Source organism: Camponotus vicinus, unplaced genomic scaffold (assembly GCF_025532165.1).
Source record: "Camponotus vicinus isolate PSW18456_S1 unplaced genomic scaffold, iyCamVici1.0 SCAF_1, whole genome shotgun sequence".
Taxonomy (NCBI): Eukaryota; Metazoa; Arthropoda; class Insecta; order Hymenoptera; family Formicidae; genus Camponotus; species Camponotus vicinus.
Genome location: NW_028141945.1, coordinates 4800124 through 4821269, shown reverse-complemented (window position 1 = coordinate 4821269; position 21146 = coordinate 4800124). Strand labels below are relative to the sequence as shown.

Below are 21146 nucleotides of genomic sequence, written 5' to 3'. Positions count from 1 at the left end.
AATTTTACAATTTTTAAAATTTCACATTTAATCTATTTCGTGCACTTCAAAATTAAAATCGTCGCTTTTGCGTGACAAATTAAGCAGAAGAACTTATTTTAAGAAATTATTTTTAAAAGTTTTTATATACAAATATTTCATTAAATTAATAAAAAATGTTTTTTTCCATTATACGTATTTATTAATATAAACAATGAAAAAAGATATAGACTGTCTACATTTTCTGTTTTCAGTACTATTGCGAGCATTGCTGGGCAACCATCCACTCCCGCCCGGGTCGGGAGTTCCACAAGCCGCTGGTGAAGGAGGGCGCGGATCGGCCTCGAGCCGTGCCTTTCCGCTGGTGTTAACCCCAGCTGCGTTGTCCCTAATTATCTCGCAGCCCTAGCTAATTAACTACCACCTCTACCAATATTCCCCACCCTCCTCTCACGTGCCCCAACCAACCCTCACCTCCCCGCCTTTCCCCCTTCATATTAATTACTTATTTACCTACAACAAGAACACAGCCTCAAAACCGCTATTATTACTACGCTATTACCACTCGATCGTCACGTATTACCACTACTCTACTACCACTATTACTATTACTACTATTACTACTACTACTACTACCACAACTACTATTCTACTACAAATTACTACTACTATTACTACTTCTCCACTGTGCTACTACTTCAAGTTATACCGATTATACTGGAGGAAGAAACCAGCCGCTGCTGCCCGCCAGTCGATGCAGGTTTTCGGCGTCGCTCCGACCTTTGATCTTACGTCCGTAATGACATACTGACGTGAACGACCGCACCGGTGTCATCGTCGGGTTAAACTTTGTCGGGCTTTCGACGGTCGGAACAAAGAGTGAGAGAGAATGATCGGAACCACGCCGAGCCAATATCGTCGAGCCGGAAGAAGAAGAAGAGAGATATACGCCGAGACACAGGATTCAGAAGGGAACGGACACGAATTCTCAGTATATCAATTATTCGTACACATATAATCCTATCTGTCTGCGCTGTAAAATGCACCGGTTCTGTCCGAGAGATCGAGTATCTTAGTTACCGTGAATCTCTCGAGGAGCGAGCTATAGCGAGCGAGAGGGCAGCCGCCGCCGCCCTCGAACCCCGCGTCATCGACACCGATCATCGCTCATCCTCCTCGAGTATTTATCGAAATCGTGCCAGCAGCGTGATTGCGATTCGGATTCGCCTCGCGCGTCTCGATCCGCTACTAATCTTCTCTTCCGGATTCGATTGCCGCAAATCGAGAGAAAAACGAAGGAGTCTGTATCGTCTACCTAGGTTAGTGGAATTTCTGGTTTCCAATCTAGGTAGACGTGGGCGAATAATGTTTCGTCAAATAAGACTCGTTTTCTCTGCGAAGAGTTCCGAACGAAAGTGATCTCCGCGATGAATGTTCATAAAAATCGCGAATATCTTATCTGACGCAAAAATGTGTTGTCAGAATGGACGAGTGAGAGAGAAAGAGAGTGCGAAAAGAGGAGAGAAAAATGTGAGTGATGCAGTGAGAGTGCGATAGAGAGAGAGAGAGAGAGCGAGAGAGACAAGCGCGAGATCGGAAACGTATAAGTGACGAGCGGCGATAGAAAACACGGAAGAGAGTGATAAGAGAGAGGATAGAGACGACATCGAGAGAGGCGAATCGTTCGCATTGGATGTTAATCGATAATGAAAAAAGCCACGCTTCAAACCGCTGTGTATTAGGTAATTCTCTGTATCTCACACACACAGTCTCCTCTAGTTATTAAGGACTTATTAAAAATATGTTACATAGGTGCGTTGTGTAATACGTTTCTCGTGCGGATAACGTAACCGCGCGCTCGTAGGGAGGCACTTAAGAAAATGATTTTTTACTAATTAACTTATTCAAGTGAGAGAGAGAGAGAGAGAGAGAGAGAGAGAGAGAGAGAGAGAGAGAGAGAAATAGTATAGAGGAAAACAAACGCGATGAAAAAACATAAATGACGGGGAAACCGAGGGTTTAGGGGGAAGAAAAAAATGTGTCACTTAGACGACAGAAGAAGGGTTGTAAACGGAAACCGTTGAAACTGATGTAGTTCAATTTTTGATGCGCGCGCGCGCGCGTGCTTCGGGTGTTGTCCGGGTCTGTCTAGCCTAGTCTAGCCGTATCGGATTCTCTGCCAATATTTTCCCAAAACCGGTGCGAGCGGCTTTCAACGATTCTCGATGGGAAATGAAACGAGCCTCGCGCGCGCGTCCGCTTGCAAAGAGAGTCGGAGGCAAACGGAAAAAGAAATCGGCCCGCTATTCGCTCGCGGAGAAAGAGGAACAAGACAGCGCGAGAGTGTATAGGACAAATTTTACATCCTGACTTTACTACTTTATGTGCAATAAACGACCACTCTCTGCGCGATATTCACGAGAGACGATTAGCGAGTATCCACAAAACGCGTGCGCGATTCTCCGACAACGTTCGATAATAAGTGGAACGTATCGAATATCCATGTCTATGAGCCCGTACGTTCCTCTTCCTCGGGAAACGAGCAGCGTACCGCGCGGATCTTTTTTAGGATGGAAGGGGGGAGGGGATATCGTTTCTCGAAACCAAAGTAGCGATATAAAAATCGTGATTCGCATAAACGGGAAATGAATCAGCGATATATCTAGAATGATCGTACCTAATTACTCTCTTCATACGTCCGATAGATGATTGGAAAGTGTCGCATTTCGCGTGGAACACTATTAATAGATTCGTATATTATATAGAGCCGTATGTTGTCACTCCCTGTACATACATACCGAACTCCCCCTCTTTTAACCAAGATTAATCAATTAACTGGCGTTTATTAATCGCGACCGCGACTGTGCACGTTTCTTAATCCCTTTGAAAATAAACGAACTTCTTCGCTGGGTGTATATAATCAAATGCAATCTCGCCGTAGTTCAAATAGAGGGAGAATGAAAGAGAACGAGGAAAGCTCTCATCTCAACCGAGATGCCGTTTATCGCAGATTATGTTCTCGATGATTTCGGTATAGGGAATCTCTTGGGCAAATCGGAGGATCTCTGTAATTTTATAAGCGTGACGCTTCCTGACGCGCGTCCTTTCACCGAATTCGACAGTGACCCGGGCAGATCTAATCGATGGGGTTTTTCGATTCGTTTTACTCGCGAAACACAGCTTCCTGAATCGATTCGACGCCATTAGAATCGAAAATATCCCGATCACGATATATTTGGTACATAACGTAGGATACTTTTGATAACTAAGCAATAGAAAAGGAGGAAGAGAGCACGTTTGGCGCTTAGATACCGGGTGTTGGTCAACTTCGAGTGACGCTTTTGTTGTGCAAAAAAAGCGTGTCTCACACAATAATACTTTCGACAATAGCCGGGTCATTTGGTCGACAGTGTCTCTTTCTCGAGACGGTCAAAGATCGAGGGCTGGGAAGCGTCGTGCTCGGGATTAGTATGCAAACGTTGTTTGTTCCGCTTCGTAGATGACAAAAATAAAAAGCCACATTCTGTACGTAGCAGCAGCAGCAGTAGCAGCAAGTCGGAAGACGTAGTTTAACCTCGCATGACGAGTCTCTCTCGCGATACTCTTTTTCTGCACACGTATCGGACTTTGTGCAATCCACAATATGCAAACATGCACGCATACACGACACACACATACACACACACACACACACACAAGCGATGATACGACCAACGGATCACGAATCACGTCGCGTGCGAATCTAACGAGGAAGGGACAAAAAAAAGAAGTGTAATTTCCACATCTATATATACACATATATATTTATTTTTTTGGTACTCTTTTTTGTATATATCTTGTCTCGCCGTGTTAGAGATTAGGCGGCGTTTATTAGGGCACTGCGCGCGTGCGGAGGGAATCGCGTTATCATATGTAAGGTGGTGAAATGGTGCGAAGGCTAGTAAGAAGCGGGTTCAACGACGACCCTCGTCCCTTCGTCTAAAAGGAAAAAAACATGTTAGTCGATCCGCGAAGACGTGCGTTCAATGTGGACAGGAGTCGCGTATAGTGAAAAAAAAGAAAAACTATTAAAATAATAAGGAATACGAGGAGTAGAGAGAAGGGAGGCAGGTATAAGCGATTAAACATTGGCAGAGAGACGGAATTTGTGTCGATCTATAGAGGCTAAACGTGGGAAAAACAACGGACAAAATGAGCGACAAGTGAAACCGCGGTGCGATAGAGCAGGGGGAGACCTCGACCACGACTCGTCGAATGTGTCGCCTGCGGCAAAGGTTTCCGGGGAAGGGAAGGAGATTGGCTAAAAGGACAACCACTAGGGGTATATAATTGTACACATATAAATTAGTTGATATAGAGCGAATACATTGAATTTTTCTATCCGTTACTATCGCAATATTCTAAATAGACACAATTGACCTTTTTCTCTTACGCACTCGACAAAAGCTCGAATCAATGCGAAACGGAGAACGGAGATCACATGAGGGAGAGAGAACGCGAGCTGGGAGGGAGCGAAGAACGCAATGAGAATTAGGTGAAAAAAATGAATGAAACGAGCAGGTAGTTAGTGCAATTTTACATACGAGTCACCGTTCTCGTAAATCGTGCGAAAGAAAGAAAGAGAGAGAGAGCGAGCGAGCGAGCGAGAAAGAGAGAAAGACCGAAATAAGCAAAAAAGAAAGAAAGATAGAGAGAATGAGTAGGAGAGAAAGGGAGCGAGCGAAAGAGAGAGAGAGACAGTGGCATAATCTGTGCGACACTTGCGGAGAATGAAATTTGAGTAATGAAATTGAAACGCGGGCCGCGATGGGGCATATTGCGTGTATTTATCGCGGACAAATTCATATATACATATATATATATATATGTATATATATGAGAAACACGTCGATGTTATTCGTGTGCGTGTGCACGCGAACCGGCGCATATATATTAGGCGAAAAATTTTCTCAACCCGCACCTTTCGCGAACACGCGAGATTGAGGACGCTCGTGCACGGCCACACACATACACACACACACACACATGCTCGTACACGTAGAAAGTACATACATATACATACACATACGAAAAGACACGTACACACACTCCACTAATCGATCGATATAATTGTGTAGCGAAACTTACCTAGGTACCAATTCACCTAAATCAATTGATAACTAACAAATTATATATATATTGATATATACATATTATATACATATAAATATAAATATATATTATATATAGAGAGTAGCGTCATGTTCCAATACTTGAGCGAACGAGTACTTGGACGAGGACCGAGACCGATTTTTCTAGACAAATTTTTCTATAATGTTCAAAAAACGGATAAAACGCGCGAAAAAAGAAATAAGTGAGCGAGAGGAAGGAGGGGCAAGACGTATCGCGGAACGTCGCTTCGGATTCTATTCCAGAAGTGCAAACCAACGCGCATACGCGAATTAAGTACACTTAATCTTGACTTAAAAATTCACACATGATAGACATGTTCAATTACAAGTTGGAAAGACCCAGCCTCGAGAGAGTACACGATTTTTTATTTTTTAAATTACACTACACACACACACACACACACACACACAAAGTTATAACACAAGTATATAATCTATTTTGTGTCGTACACAAATGCACAAGAAAATCCTAAAGAGATTTCCACGAATATGCAATCTTTTTTAAATCACAAATACATCCTTCGCACGCGCGTACACATATACACATGTACACTTTACACTGTGAGCTACGGTCGTGTCTCTATGGATGTCTAGCTAAATGTTCAACCTTACTATGTACTCGGGTCGTTTCGCAGGTTTCCAATCCCCTTTCGATCCCATTCTTCCCGCCGATTGATATTCTCCCATTCTTTATCTGGCATCGTGTACCTCTTTGTGCGAAACACTTATTTTTGTGCTAGCGATATTTAAGGCGCAACGAAGCGAGGGAAAGAAACATTAGGTGTATTCCGTGTTAAAGGCGTGTTAGTGACATGTCGACGCTCGCCTTTGAGATTCTCGGGAATCGATTAAGATGATCCCGCTCAACTAATGTGAGAAATTGTATTTACGATGATCATGTATCCCGAATTTTTACGAAAACTTTTCCTTTCCTATAACATAATAGACTCTCAATTCACTTTGACAGTCGATATCTCAAATTGAAGATGGAAAATACGCTCGCTATTACATCTGTAAAAATGATTAATTTCACTCGCATTTTCGTGCGAATTTGTTTTATACTACCGTCGGTTCCCGCGGATCTTTATTCTAAGCTGTCGTCGAATAAACTTTTCAAAAAGTCAAGGGTTTGGTGCGGCAACATTTAAAGTACGCGGGAACAAATTTCTTTCTTCGTACTTGTAGAAATAAAAATTATGCCAAGATGTAGCATAAATATATCAATTTTTGAACAGACGGAAATTTTGAAAAATAATTTCAAGACGTCTCTCTTGAGAAATTTTGTAAAATAGAAACTTTAAGAGATTCTTGCGCTAGACCCTTCTCTTATAACTCGTGTCTCTACGGCGTAAAACGTCCAATTTCATTCAGAGAATAGTTTTCATTCGACAACATTTCTCATATCGAAGGAGAAAATGAAAGAACGGAAAAGGTGTCCGCATTTTTCGAGTTATTTTGAAAGATGGACACATGTTTGGTAGCATGATGGACATGTTTAAGTAACTTGATTATTTCCAAAGGAATCGCTCGTTTGGATATCTCTCGCAAAAAATGTGAGATTACATGCATATTTTATTTCATGCATATGCAATCGCGCGACACGAACATATCAATCTACCGATGGATAACGATCAATGAAATTGGACGGAAATGTTATCGGCGGACCGGGACATTCCGGGGAAATTTTTGCATATTGTTTATATAGATGTGATATGAGTCTTGATATCTTTTCTTAAACGAACGTTTTGCTAATTAGAATCTGTTCTATTTAATAATTCAGTTTGTAAATTAAATTGCTGTATTTTATGATATTTAAGACGCGCTGTTATAGTTAGAGTTTGAATTGCCTTTGCTTTATTACTTGATTATCAAGCAATTTCAGACTTTTTTTTCTCTTGACGTACGCTTTAAGAAAATACAAATGATGACTGTGGCACTGCTAGAACACGCCAACTGGAAAATTCTAGCAGTGAATTACGCGAAAATAACGTTGGATTTATAAACTGCTAGTTTATGAGAGATTTATTTTATACGAAATAAAATTTCATACTTTATATATTTTTTTATTTGAATCGAATCGAGGAATTATTTGTGATTAATACCTTCAAACGCGTTTTCTCACCGTAGAAGCAACTTAGTAGATTTACCGAAATTCCGATTACCGTAGAGGCTCAAAAACCCGAGTTCGAGTTTTCGTGCGCGGCGAGGAAAAAGGCGAGGAAAAAAAAAAGAGTAATAAAACCGCGACACTGATGACGTAACATTGTACGCGCATACATATACATGAACATACACATCCAATTCGTATACACAAAAAACACACACGCACACACAATCAAACGCCCTTGCGCAATGAATAAAAAAAACAAAGTAACCGCAAAACCTACACCCGCAGTACGAAGTTAACGTTTGAGGTATGCCAGTAACAAAAAAGTAACAACAAAATAATAATAATAATATGTTAGGTGTGATTCTTCACCTCCTTTGTAATATGTGTGATAAAGCATAATATATATAATAATATAATGACAATTATATAGATTAAATATATATTATATATATAAAAGTACACTAATATATATATAATTGATAATAACAATTGAAATATATCTAATATATTGTGACAGACTTTGAAAAAAAAAGAAACGGGATGTAATTGAAATTAGAAAAATGGGTATTGCGCGACACGACAGTAAAAAGCGAGAGAAAGAGCGCGCGCGCAAGCGAGAATATAGAGAAGGTATGGAGAAGAGATGAGCACTTAATTAATCAGACACGTAGCGCGCGTGATCGCACACGTAGAGTTGCGATTAGGCCGATTTCGGTTCACTCGATCTCAAGCGGACCTACTGTCGTTCGAATAATGCGCGTACAATTAAAGACGAGCGTGAAAAAAATATACATTGATAAAAGGAAAAAAAAACGTGGGAGGAAACGAGTAACAATGGTAGTCATTTACGATAGATTTGTATTTTTCAGTGTTGAAAAATTTTTTATACCGCTGTTATATTCTTGTCTAAATATCTTAGTTCAGAGATATTTGCGCGAGTGCATGTGTATGTGGAGCGTTTCTGTGTATCTTCATGCGCGAGTCCGTGTATGTTGTTTGTAGATGTGTATGTGTGTGTGCGAGCGAGGAGGTAGCGTCGCGAGAGAATGCAAAAGAGAAAGAGAGAGAAAGAGATGGGATACAAGAGACGGAAATGATCTAGCGAGAAAAGTGCCGAGAAAGAAAGAAAGGTGATTTATCTGCAATCAACCGCAGAATCGATGAGAATACATACATCAGCGACAGAGCGTATGCGTAATTATATGCATAAGTTTTCTATCGAAACGATAAGTCCTGACGCAAGGATTCGTGTCGTCTAATTTCGAAGGAAATTAAGAACATTAAGAGAGAAGAAAAAAATATGTGATTTAGAAATTTATCAAAAAAGAAAAAGATTCGATTTTCACGAGCCCTTGCGTAGGGCCTTTCTCGAGACGCGTCTTTTCGCGAGCTTTGCTTTGCACGAGAGAGATGATCTCAAGAAACGATAAAATAATTATCGAGAAGGATTGAAATCTCGCGAAAAAAAGCGAGAAACGTGCATGACGCATACGTAGGATCCTATACTGCTTGAATCGTTATGCGAGAAAAAAAGAGGGAGAGAGAAAACTGTAAACCGCGTACCTCCTGCTCACTCTCTGATGTACCGTTTTCCGAGTACGATTTAATTAATTTTTATTTTTTTAAATAAAGTTATTATTCTTATATTTTACGAGATGCTATTAGATAAATCTTATATAATCTAGTGTTTTGTAAATAAGCGATCAGATCACTTTGCTCTTTTTTTATACATATGCACACATACATATACACATATGATCGAGTCGGAAAGAAGCATATTTTTTCAATGTGCGATAAAATTAACTTTCTTATAAAATCGTGCAATACCAGCCATTATAAAAAAAAACACCTATTATTTACTTGATTATATGTACATGTATATATGTGTGTATATGTGTGTATGTGTGTGTGTGTGATTGATTCAACGTGATGACAGTAGATAATATTTCACTTGTTGAAAATTTGATAAAATTGATCTTGGAACTAAATTTATAGATTAATTTCCTCGAGTTCTCGAAGAAATGGATTAATCGCTGTTACACTGAATCCTTCGCGTATTTATGTACACAGGCGTAAAGACGACACACACATACACAGACAGAATCGAGATCAACATCTCGCTGTCGACCGGCGCCAACGTGGGAGGCGATGGGCGAATCCACACATACACACATACACACATGGACCTATCGCGTCTCGACGATGTAAAATGAATTTTGTAAATTTTTATCAAAACATCGCCCGTCTCTCCGCTCTCTTCCACGTGCACGTGAAATCGCGTCGGACCGGTTTAACGAGATTTCGGTTTCGAGCGCGTAGGTGCCTTTTTTTTTTATCCGCCTCCGACGAGTCGAGAGACGCCGCGGAGTGCCTTCGCCTTTTCCTGCATTATGCGAATTGATGAACGTCGTTGACGAGAGAGTCGACATTAACCGCTCAACGACGACGGTCGATTCTCACTATTAGTTCGAGATATTATTATTCTGCAACTATATCGATATTGCGAATTTATATACTGCGATTTATCACTACGATTAAGATTATTCGTATTATTATTACTATTAATATTATTATTATTATTATCACTATTATGATAGAGTCATTATTGTAGACGTTTTTCTTACGTACCAAAGAAGTAGAATACATCGGAATACGTATGCACCGAGAATACATACACATACACTCCCAATTACACACGCACGCGCACAGACTCAAGACGAATATATATTCGAAGGTCGAGCAAACAATCGCGACAAAAGAGAGCTTTGTCGGCATCGGAAATCTCATCGAAATTCTCTTCTCGATCCGTGGTCACGTACGCCGGTCAGTTTTTGTTGCCCGAACGACCGAGTCTTGAGCGCGAAGTCTTGGAGATAAGAACCTATCCGAGATGAGAGGAGATTATGCCATCCTGATTCGATGCTTGGACGGGATCGTGCTAAGATAATGCAGTCGAAGAATTCAATACAGAAATGAGATATGTCCGGGATTCATAAGGTCCGTCTTCGGTACGATCGCGTATTCAGAGTGGACTTAATAATTATTATAGTCTTCTTATATGTATTAAACTCTTGAAGAATGATTCCGAAAGACGGTGTAAGGTCTAAATATCGCGTCGATATAAATGTTGGCTCTTGAAATTTGATTCATCACGCGTCTTTTTGGATCCTCGCGTTATTCGGCATCATCAAAATAGCAAATATGAAACTTTTTATTCTTCTTATTCTTTTAACTATTTCTTTAGATTAATCGATTATAGTACATGTTGAGAGCGAGGCGAGGCCGCCCTTGTGTTCGCGGCTCAGCCGATTGCGTGCTTAGTATAATTCGAATTAAAATATGTAGACGTAATATACAAGAGAGAGAGAGAGAGAGAAAGAGAGAGAGAGCGATAAGCTTAAATAAATATTAAACGGAAAATTTCTTGGAGCGTGAAGGTAACGCGACAAGAGTACGCTATTTAGCGAGCAGCTGGGCGTAGTGCAATGAATTGTGTAAAACCGTAATAAGGAGAGCGAAGTGCACCGCGCGCGAAAAGGCGACGAAGGATACGACGACGTTCGTCCCTATTTTCCCTTTTCTTTTTTTTTTCTTTTTTTTTCTTTCTCGAAGGTGATAATTCCACAAAATGGATGCGCGCGAAAGGATAGCGAAATCGAAACACTCTAGTGTCCCAGAGGCGGGCAAAACAAAGAGCGATGTGCTCTCGGAGAAGGAAAAGAATCTGGGAAGTATCTCGATCGAGATTCTCGGGGCCGGGGATTGCACCGGGTCAAAGCGATTGACCCTCCCTTCCCATCCCCCTCCTCCCCGTGTATTAGCGATTCGCTGTCCCTTTCTAGATGATAACAATCCTCTCTTATCTCGTAGCACACAGAGAAACGGAGAGAAGGTGAGCATTGAGTTGATCCTCGGGCTCGTCGGCGCGAGCCCGATTAGTCGAATTACTTCTATACGAGGAAAAAATGAAAAAAAGCAGATATAGTGTCCCTTAGGTGCGAAAGTAGCATGTTTTTTAATACTATCTCGAATTTCTACGAAACCTCGATTATAGCGAATCCTGTACCTGCATCAACTAGAGAAAAAAAATGAAAAGAACTCCCGCGACGACGCGGGCGGTTTTTTTTTTATATAGAATTATGCCGCGTGTCGAAAGGGAGAGCGAGCGTTTCGCCACCGTGTATTTCGTCAAGTATTTGTAGAATCGGCTTATTGTTACTAATCTTTAATATATATATTATATATATAGATATTGTCTTAAGCGTGTAATTGTGAATACGAATATTTCTATGATCTTGTAATATATAAATTATATATATATGCAATTTTACGGGGAAAAAAATCGGAGATGCAACTTTTACGTAATGAGTTACAAGTACAATAGTTACCACCACGCATCGAAATGATTACCGCACTGCACATGGGCTAATTTTCAGGATGTTTGTATGCATGTATGTATGTTTGTATGTGTATATGTGTGTGTGTATGTTTCTCTCAGTGCGTGAGCCGTCAGGCTCGCTAATAAAATGTCTTATTAATCTTCCGCATGTTACACAACGTATGTGTGTGAGTGTGTATCTGTATACATATATATGTTTTGCCCACCTCTGAGTAACCTGGCTATAATCTGTCCCGCGAACGTGATTCTCCTTTTTTTACAATATCTTCTACATTTCTTAAAGGAATAAATTGATAATAATTAATTAAAAAAAAATACGAGTCAAAGCCGAGAGAGTGAATCGGGTAACAAGTTGCTTATCTCTCGCAATAAAAGTTTATAAACTCGCGCATTTACCTTTTCTATTACAACTTTTATTGAACACTGCAAGTATATATATAATTTTCTATTTAATCTTCTCCTACGGAACTTTGTATGACTTAAACATATTTACAAAAATTCCATCGAGCGATAAACTTAATTATCCATTACACGTTTTCCTCGATGAATCAAGTTTGAGATTGCTTTCTATTTTTCGTTAGCAATTAAAGTTTTCTATAATCGATATCACATTCTCTCCGTTTGCACCACCAAACGATACTTTCTCGTGTTTTGCATGGTCAATCTCGTTTCGACGTGATTCTGAAGAATAAATGGTGTAACTAAAAAAAAATGTTCTTAAGAGAAAAAGAAGCCTACGCGGAAACTTTTTAAAAATCCAGTATTCAAGAAAATAAACTTACGATTAATTAAATGTTTTCACGAGATATATTTCAAATCTTTAGGGAAAAAAATAAATGATATTTTCCCAGAGCATTTAAAACATATAATAGAGAGTTTCAAAATTAAAAGTTAAATGTTCAAAAAAAAAAAGATAAACTATTACGATTAGTTACGTTTTTCACGAGATATTTTAAATCTTTAGAAAGAATAGACGCGATATTTTTCTCAAAGCATTTAAGATTTAACTCGACTCTCGGTAAGAGATGGAGTCTGCAAGCTCCAACGAGATTCGATGGAGATAGCAAAATTATCGCGGGATTACATCCGAGAGATAATCCCGTGGATGTAGCGAATGACAAAATGTCTTTTAGAGAATGTGAATCGTTGCGTGCGATCAGGCTAGTCGCGACGATTTTGCGAGACAAAGAGATCGTCTCTTTTCACAATCGATCGATATATTATTATATGTACACGGAATGCATGTACGATATACATGACGGCGAAAATATTCGCGCGTGTTACACAACCATAAACACATTCCCGATACATTCACGACACACCCACATAGAACATGACACTCACGTGTCACTTCTTATTTGAGTGATATGACGATAACTAACGTAGTAGGCTCTTCGTTTTTTTAACGTGTACATTTTCAGAGGATATTTGAAATTTTGTGATTACGCGTATTATAAAATACGAGGTATAAAAGGGGAGAAAGAAAGAGAGGGATAAGGTGAAAGATAAATGCAAGAAGATGAAAGAAGAGATTTGAAAGAGTCTTGAAGGGAAAAAGTATGCACGATGCCGATTTATTAATTATCTTTAGCAGCTAGCGTGTAGCGTATCGATATTGATATATAGAGATACTAAAATGATAAAAAGAAATCACGAGCGCGCCCGCGATCTCATAGTAGAGGAAATAAAAAAAAACAGCGGGGATCTATATAATAAAAATAAGAGAAAAAAAGAGAAACGCGGCGCGCGATCTCGTTGCTAGCCAATTTGCTCCTACCAGTCCTTTTTGTACCAATTCTTTTTTCTAAATAATCTCTTTATATTGTAATATGTATTCTACATATGCTTAGAAAACGAGAGAGACTTTTGTATTAAACACGTGACACTCGATGCGCGTCCATTATGAGACACGAGTTAAATTAGTAGCGAATTTTTTACGGCCGTCAAGACGATCGAGAGATTCTCGTCGGGTCGATTGATGATCTTAGCTCATGAACGTAGGCGTTCCTTCGATGCTACAATCGCGACGAATAATAATAATAATAATAATAACGATTATAATTATATAAATAAGAATAATAATGATCATACATACACACAACACACATACACACACATATGCAATCGTGCATGGAACCTTTGAACAGACGAGGATAGAATTTCGCATGTTGTCAAAACGACAATTCGCGGTTGATTATCAATCAGATTGCCGTGAAATATCACAAATCGATTAACGAATGGCTCGCTCGTTTAATGAATAACGCACGATATTTACGGACAGACGTAATTCGGTTTCACGTACATTTGAGGCTCGAACAACACAGATATCCAAGAAAGATGTCCGGAAAATTAGAATGTCTTTTCTGGCATTTCTCTAAAAGTGTATTTTCATAGAACTCTGCTCTATGAAAATAATATTCTCGATAATAAAAAGTTTAAGAGATACATAAGACAAAGAGAAGACATGTATACACATACACACAACACACACACACACATATCCGGTGAGCGCATTTTCGAAGCCGCGCAAAAAAACCGAACTGTTTTTTTTTTCAGCAGTTGAAACCGTCGTAATTTCTTGTCGCAAAATCTTATCTACGCGCGAAATAGCGACTTTTTTCATTTACGAGAAATTTTGTAGCGTGTCATCTTCAGAGCTCTCGCCAAATCGAATTTTGCTGATAGGAATCGATTAACGATACTTTTATGTATTATTACTCGATTCCATCATCTCGCAAAATTTGATTCTCATAGAAATTATGTTGCTTTCAACCGCTGATATTTTTCAGTTCACCGATATTTCTAACGATGACGAAGAAAAAGAGCGAAGGGGGTGGGATTTGGAGAGTGTCGAGGGGAACAAACGAAGCAGCCTTTTTCGTGCATTAGATATTTTTTTATAACCGGTCGTGCGTTTGGCGAGAAAACACTTGCGCGATTTCTCGACGCTGTTTTTCGGGACAATGAAGGGGGAAAATGAAGAGGATCTTACAGGAGGAACCGGATGATATGATGATGGAATGATGTGGGTGTATATGTGTGTAAGAACGAATGCGAAGCATCGTAAGAATGAGGAAGAAGAGAAACACGATAATCTAGGATGATGATTTTTTACCTTTTTCTAAAATATGTCAATCGATTTAAGATGTTAGTAGCACATGTTGATGTTCGATATAATCGCGGATGTTGAAAGCGAATGCATGTTTGGCAGAATAAAAAGTTTCATGCAGCGTGGGTAAGAAATTCCGAATAAAAGAAAAGGATGCATGCAGAGTGGAAGCAGGAGAATGAATGTGAAGAGCAATTCTCAATTAATCGTGCACATACGTACATAGCGAAAAAATATGTCACAAAAATATATGTTTAGTTTAAAAATATGGGGAGGAGGGGGATTATCACGTCTAATTACTAGTTTTTTATCGTAGCGAAACGAATAAATCTTCCGGATCTCATTTTTCAAAAAGTGATAATTTTGATTCTTCATAATTCTTCTCTCTGTTTTGTGTTCACATTCGTAATCACGAATTTATTTCGTGAACGGAAGTGATGGAAGTGACTTTAAAAGAGAATCAGACAATGATCGCATTATTCAACCGTGCAAATAAGTGTAGCAATTAAAAGCGCTCTATATTAATATATTTCTCGTATACGAGGCGATAGCATTGCTGATACATTTTTTTAGAAGCTTTATGTTTTAGCATTTTACACTGTCACGTATATATATATAATGGGGAACTGTAATAACACCCACCGTGTCAACATATTGTATGAATACAGTAGGCTCGATGGATTATAGGGTTGTGTGCGTATGTTGTGTGTATGTGTACGTGTATATATACATGTATGGAGAGAGAGAGAGAGAGAGAGAGAGAAATTATTTTTTAACTTTTATTTAAATCTATAATCTATCTTACATCTTTTTGTTATCGAAATTATTATTTTTGATAGTTGTATTAACGGGCGCTTTAAATGATTATCTATTTTTCTGATTAACAAGTATTTTTATTAATTTAATAAATAAAATACCACATAAATATCTCACAACACACTATATCTATAGTAGTAAATAGTAGAAGAAACTTTTTTTTCATCTATTTGTCGTCACATTGTTGTTTACTCTTGATGTTTGTATTAACATGCGATCTAAATCATTATTTCTATCTTTTTAATTTTAATAAAACTTTAATAATTTAAGTAATTTAATATATATATAAACGGAATATTATATAAATTAACAATTATATTTTATAAAATAATATCTATTTTTTTAATTATAACAAAAATACTTTATTAATTTATATAATATATAAACAGAAATATACTGTGTATAAATTGTCGATTATATTTTGTAAGAATATTTTATAATGTAAAATATTTTTTATTTGTACAAACTATATGTTACATAAGACACGAGAATCTCGTGAAATGGAAATAGAGATGCGTATATTATATCGTGCGACTATGTAATTTTCGAGCTCCCATCATTGTTAACTATAGCGCAGTATTATTTACTCATAGAAACGGCCATCTATTCGCATACTCTTCGATCGAGGAATCGTGCAATTTGTATCATCGACGAAATCGTCAAGAGACGACCCATTTGCATCCCAATTCAGTCAGACGAGACCCGTTTTATATTAATTTTGCAAATTTTTCACACTTTGTCGATCGCATCTTTTGATCGCTCCTGTCTCAACTATGCTCAATTTACCCAATTAACTTTTTAGCGTCGTTTTGTACTCGTTGTTGGCGTGGAAGCGAAAACACAATCTAGTAGGGATACTCTCAAGCAGCAATAGAGCAAACGCCCTTTTCCGATTTTTTCCGCGTTCCCTTCCGCTCGCGTGTGTTTAGATTCGAAAAGGACAGATCCTCTCGATTCCCAATAATCAAACATGGATCTATAGATTGATCTGGCAAGTCAGCGACTCGCTTAGCGACTTTTCGATCCTCGGGAATATAATACAGCGATTTTTGTCAACTTTGAAGTCTCTAGATCTAGATTGAGAGGAATCTCTTGGATCTAATTCTAGGTCCAGAGAGAGTCGAAAGATCCAAGATCAGAAAAGAATATAAGAAAATAATTTTAAATTAAAATCGAAGAGAGAGAAAGAGAAATAATCGATGTTAAAAATATTGAATTTTTAAAATCACAAAAAAATTTTTTTACATTATAATTTGCATCCATTTTCTTTCCGTAAGGATTTAGATCTTTAAGATCCATATCTACACTGTGATGCACAATTTTCGACTTCTTCGTACTATGATTGACTTCCCGCGAGAACCACGATAGTCCACAATTAATTGGAACAATAGATTGGAAATTCGCTCATAATACATATACACGTTCATTGACGTGTAAATACACGTGATTGAATCGCGAGCTAAAGAAACGTATCTTCATTTCGACAGCGACTTCTCGTTTTTCTTCCTTTCCTTCAAAAACGGTCGCTCGAGTCTCGTCCGGAGGAAGCCGACGAGCGATAGGAAATATTAATAGAAAATTGATAAAAAAAGAAATGAGAGAGAGGGAAAACGTGCAAAATATCCTACGAGAGCCACTGCACCAGGCCAACAAACTAAGCAACCCACGCAATACATATATATCTCTTTCGGGGTCGACAGAACCTTCGTAAATGTAAAACATAGTCGTAATCGTTTGATAATCGTAGCTTAATTAGCGTGTAACACATAATAGAGTTTATTTTTTGGTCGCAGAATATTGTTATAAATATATTAACCGAGAGCGCGAGGAACATTTATGTGTGTATATGTGTGTGTGCTTGATGCATATTCGCGTGTATATGTGAAACGAAAGGAAAAGAGAGAGAGAGAGAGATACTCGAAGACGAATATAACGGAAGCGATCTGTAATCGGGCGTGCGGAAATAACGTATGATGCTGTTGTATACGAACGTGTTTCATGCGTGATGCAACGGACGAGTGCGCGCATGTTTCCCGTTTAATTCAGCGTGTGCGAATGTTGAAAACTATTAATTGCGTGTGCGATTCCGCGCGATAATGTAAAGCAGCCGATTCTCGCGACCGAGATCTTTCGCAATAGAGTGTTTGGTCCACGATGAACGCTAACGTCAACGCGCGCGAATGATAATGAAAAGAATCTGGGGATGAAAATATACTGCTAAGATCAAACTTTAGCGTTCATTATGTACGAAATACGGTATTGCTTTCGAGAGTTTTACAAAATTCCTTAACGAGAAGATGATTGACATTTCTTACAGCGGCGACCCGACGATATTCGATAGTCGGAATTTTTCCGAGTTGATCGCGGATCGATCGCGATTTTTATTAACGAACGTATTTGACAAACGCTCGTTTTTAACGAAAGAGATCGTGTTGACGGCTCTTCACGTTAACGATCATGCTCGGCGGTAGTTGGCGAATGTATTCTCCGGTCCCGCGTATTTAACGCTAAATGCGATTTATCTCTGGCTCGCGTACACATATATCTAGCAATTTTTCGCGTTCCAGATAAATAAAGCGCGGAACGTATTTCGTTAAATACGGAAGAAACGTGGACTCTCTCTTCCCTACGAACGCGAACGTTTGCCGCTCGCTCCAGCTGATCGTTGAAATCGCGCGGAGGATATATATCGTGGCATTAATAACGTTAAGATATAGCGGGCATATAAAAGCGAGAGGGGCCGTGATACGTGCGGTTTCGCGTAGGATAAGTTCAGCCTGCTGTAATCGCATCGTGCGAATCGTATCTTACGATGTAAATGCTTTTTATTCGAACGCTCTTTTGAAAATTTTATCGAATTATGTGGTCTTCGCGAAAGAGATGAAAAATATATTTCCCTCGCGCAATTTTTGTCGATGATTTGTTGCGAGAAATGTCATTGGATTTTTATTAATTTTTAGGACTGCGATCTCGCGTTATCGATTTAATATATAATAGTAATATTTAATAATTTTCTCAGCTCTCCTTCGTAGCTAAAGTGATCCCGACATGACACGATGCGGTTACAGCAGGGCAGAAATAATCTTTGCGCTAATATATATGCGTATACATAAATGTATGTACATATAATGAAATGTATAAACTTACGAAAAACAGTGTGAGAGAGAAATGTGAGAGTGAACGAGAAAGACAGAAAAGAAATGCGAATAATATAGGAACGGAAGAGAGAACACAGTTGTCAAATGCATGCACAAGATAGACCATTATCACTTAATATTTTGTTAATGACGGATGCGTTTAGAAGAGAAGGAATTTGGAGGAGAAATTCTAATTTCAAAATATCGTTATTGCACTAATTTATTTGTTGAAATTTGAAAAAATTTATTACCATTATCTTTATTAATAAAAGAACTCGTTAATAATCGTGTAAATTTTAGTTTGATTTCTTAGTAGATTTTTAATAGATTTTATATAACAGTGATTGATTAGATAAATATTATCGATATTATTAGAGAGTCTATTGTATTTAATTTTAGAGAATAAGTTTTAGAAAGTCAAGAGAATGTCATTAGCCGAATAATCAGTGGTAATGCGACATCCGGTGTTCGTGTATACGTACGTAGGCAACGATATTAATATTTATTAATTATCGGCGCACGCGACATCCTGTTAAGACGGTTTTCCATAAGGAAAAGGACTCCTTTGGGAAGTCGTTCGCAGCGACGCGTTCCGACCCGTCTCGTTGGAACAATTTATCAGTAGGCTCGTACTTTTTCATGCTCGTTTCTCGGTCACATATATACACATACACTCACACGTAAAAACAGACACTTACACACACATACACTATTATAATTACTCAAAAATAACTTGTACTATGTAACTATTACTATTTTTATGAATTTTTGTACATTTTTCTAATTATTTTGTATAATAATCGTTAGCGGAAAGAGAAAAAATGGCAGAGTCTGGTACCCACCTCCCCAAAAAAGTGTTCAAAGCGGAGAAAAGGAGCTACATCGACGACGAAAAGAAACGTAGAGAAAAATGATTAAAAAAAAAAGAGAAATTTCGGTATGTGAGTGTGCGAATGTTTATGCGAGTCGTGTGCGAACGTATGCGCGCGATCATCGTGTGCGCATGTATCTGTGAGTATGGATGTGAAAAAGAGAGAGATAGAACGATGAGGAATGCAAAATAACAAAAAAAAATATGCGAAAGGAAGAGAAAATAGCGTGCGCGAAATTTTGTGAAAGTAGAAAAGAAGAAAAGGAGAGAGAAAGAGAAAAAAGGAAAAAAAGAGAGAAAAAAAACCGCAACTGTCGACAATGTAGTCCATCGTTTGTTTGTGTAATCTTGTCTTAATCTGTCTCCTTGTCTGTCTGTCGGTTTGCCTGTCTGTCTGTCCGTACCGTATTTTACCAGGGAAGGAGAATTCGTTAAGATCCTAAAGACGTAGCGTTACTTTTTCTCTGGATCTGATGCGACGACGATAATGATTTTTATGTTTTGTATCAAAAGAAAAACGTGCGTGCGCGCGCGATGAAATTTCTTCGCAACAAACTTGCTAAAGATACATACATAGAGAAAGGGGAATAGAAAGAGAGCGATACCGACCGAAAGGAAAGAGAGAGAGAGAGAAAACGAGAGAATGAGAGAGTGCAAAAGTAATATTGGGGAAATATGATTAAAAAAAAAAGAACAGTTAAATGATGTTCAAAATGATAACGATAAAACAAACAAAAGGAAGAGAGAAACGGTAGAGGCGGAGAGGATTTATTTTCGCGGCTCTCATAAGTACAGGCGCCGCGAAAAGTCGGAAAAAAGATGTGTGGAGAAAAAAGATCTACTTCGTATTTGACGACGTGTTTGTTATAATTATAAGAATCACCTTTTCTTTTTTTCTCGAAATGAAATGCTATAAAATAGATCAATTCTTTCATGGATACGGAGTCTCCTGTTGTTTTCGTCCGATCCGTTTCTATTCCACGAGAAGTATTAATCAGCGAAGGGCTCGGAGCAAGGTTGGCGTAAAAAACTCGCCATTAGTACGAGATTTGTGTCTGTGGTACGATTTAAAATAAATCGTGCGAATTATAGAGCATCTATTTGTTCATAATTATATCAGATTTAATTTATCGTTGCTTCGAACCACTCGAATGTACTTCCTGTCCTCGATTCCTCGACGAACGTTTCCGTAAGAACATAGTGCCTCGAATGCAAAGTCTCTGCGAACCAAAAAGACACGATCGCGCGCGATATAGTTCGTACTATCAATATTCTACTCTTATTACATATTTATGTGCAACTTTTCGATTTTGTTTGTTTCGATCCCTTTTAGTATTTTAATAAATGAGTTTGTTAAAAATAAGTTGATATTTTATTTATATATTATAATTTATGCGTTTTTCTTTCTCTTGCTTTTAGCAATAATATTATATTGCATCGTTCTTTAAAAGTATTATGTTAAGATAGTATAATTATATATCGCAAAATAATGGTCCGATAATTACCTAGGTGTATATTCGGCACATCTACATCGCTAAAACTAAAAGGTAAGTA

The 21146-nt window shown here is 38.3% G+C and overlaps 1 protein-coding gene across 1 annotated transcript in view; it reads left to right on the top strand.

Moving 5' to 3' along the window:
* Positions 1-20530, top strand: part of Orb2 (cytoplasmic polyadenylation element-binding protein orb2) — a 148060-nt gene extending 127530 nt beyond the window's left edge. Inside the window, exon 8 of the mRNA XM_083094732.1 lies at positions 234-20530. Within this exon, the coding sequence (XP_082950858.1) occupies positions 234-350 (117 nt within the window). The 3' untranslated portion in view covers positions 351-20530. The remainder of the gene's footprint in view (positions 1-233) is intronic.
* Positions 20531-21146: the final 616 nt, after the last annotated feature.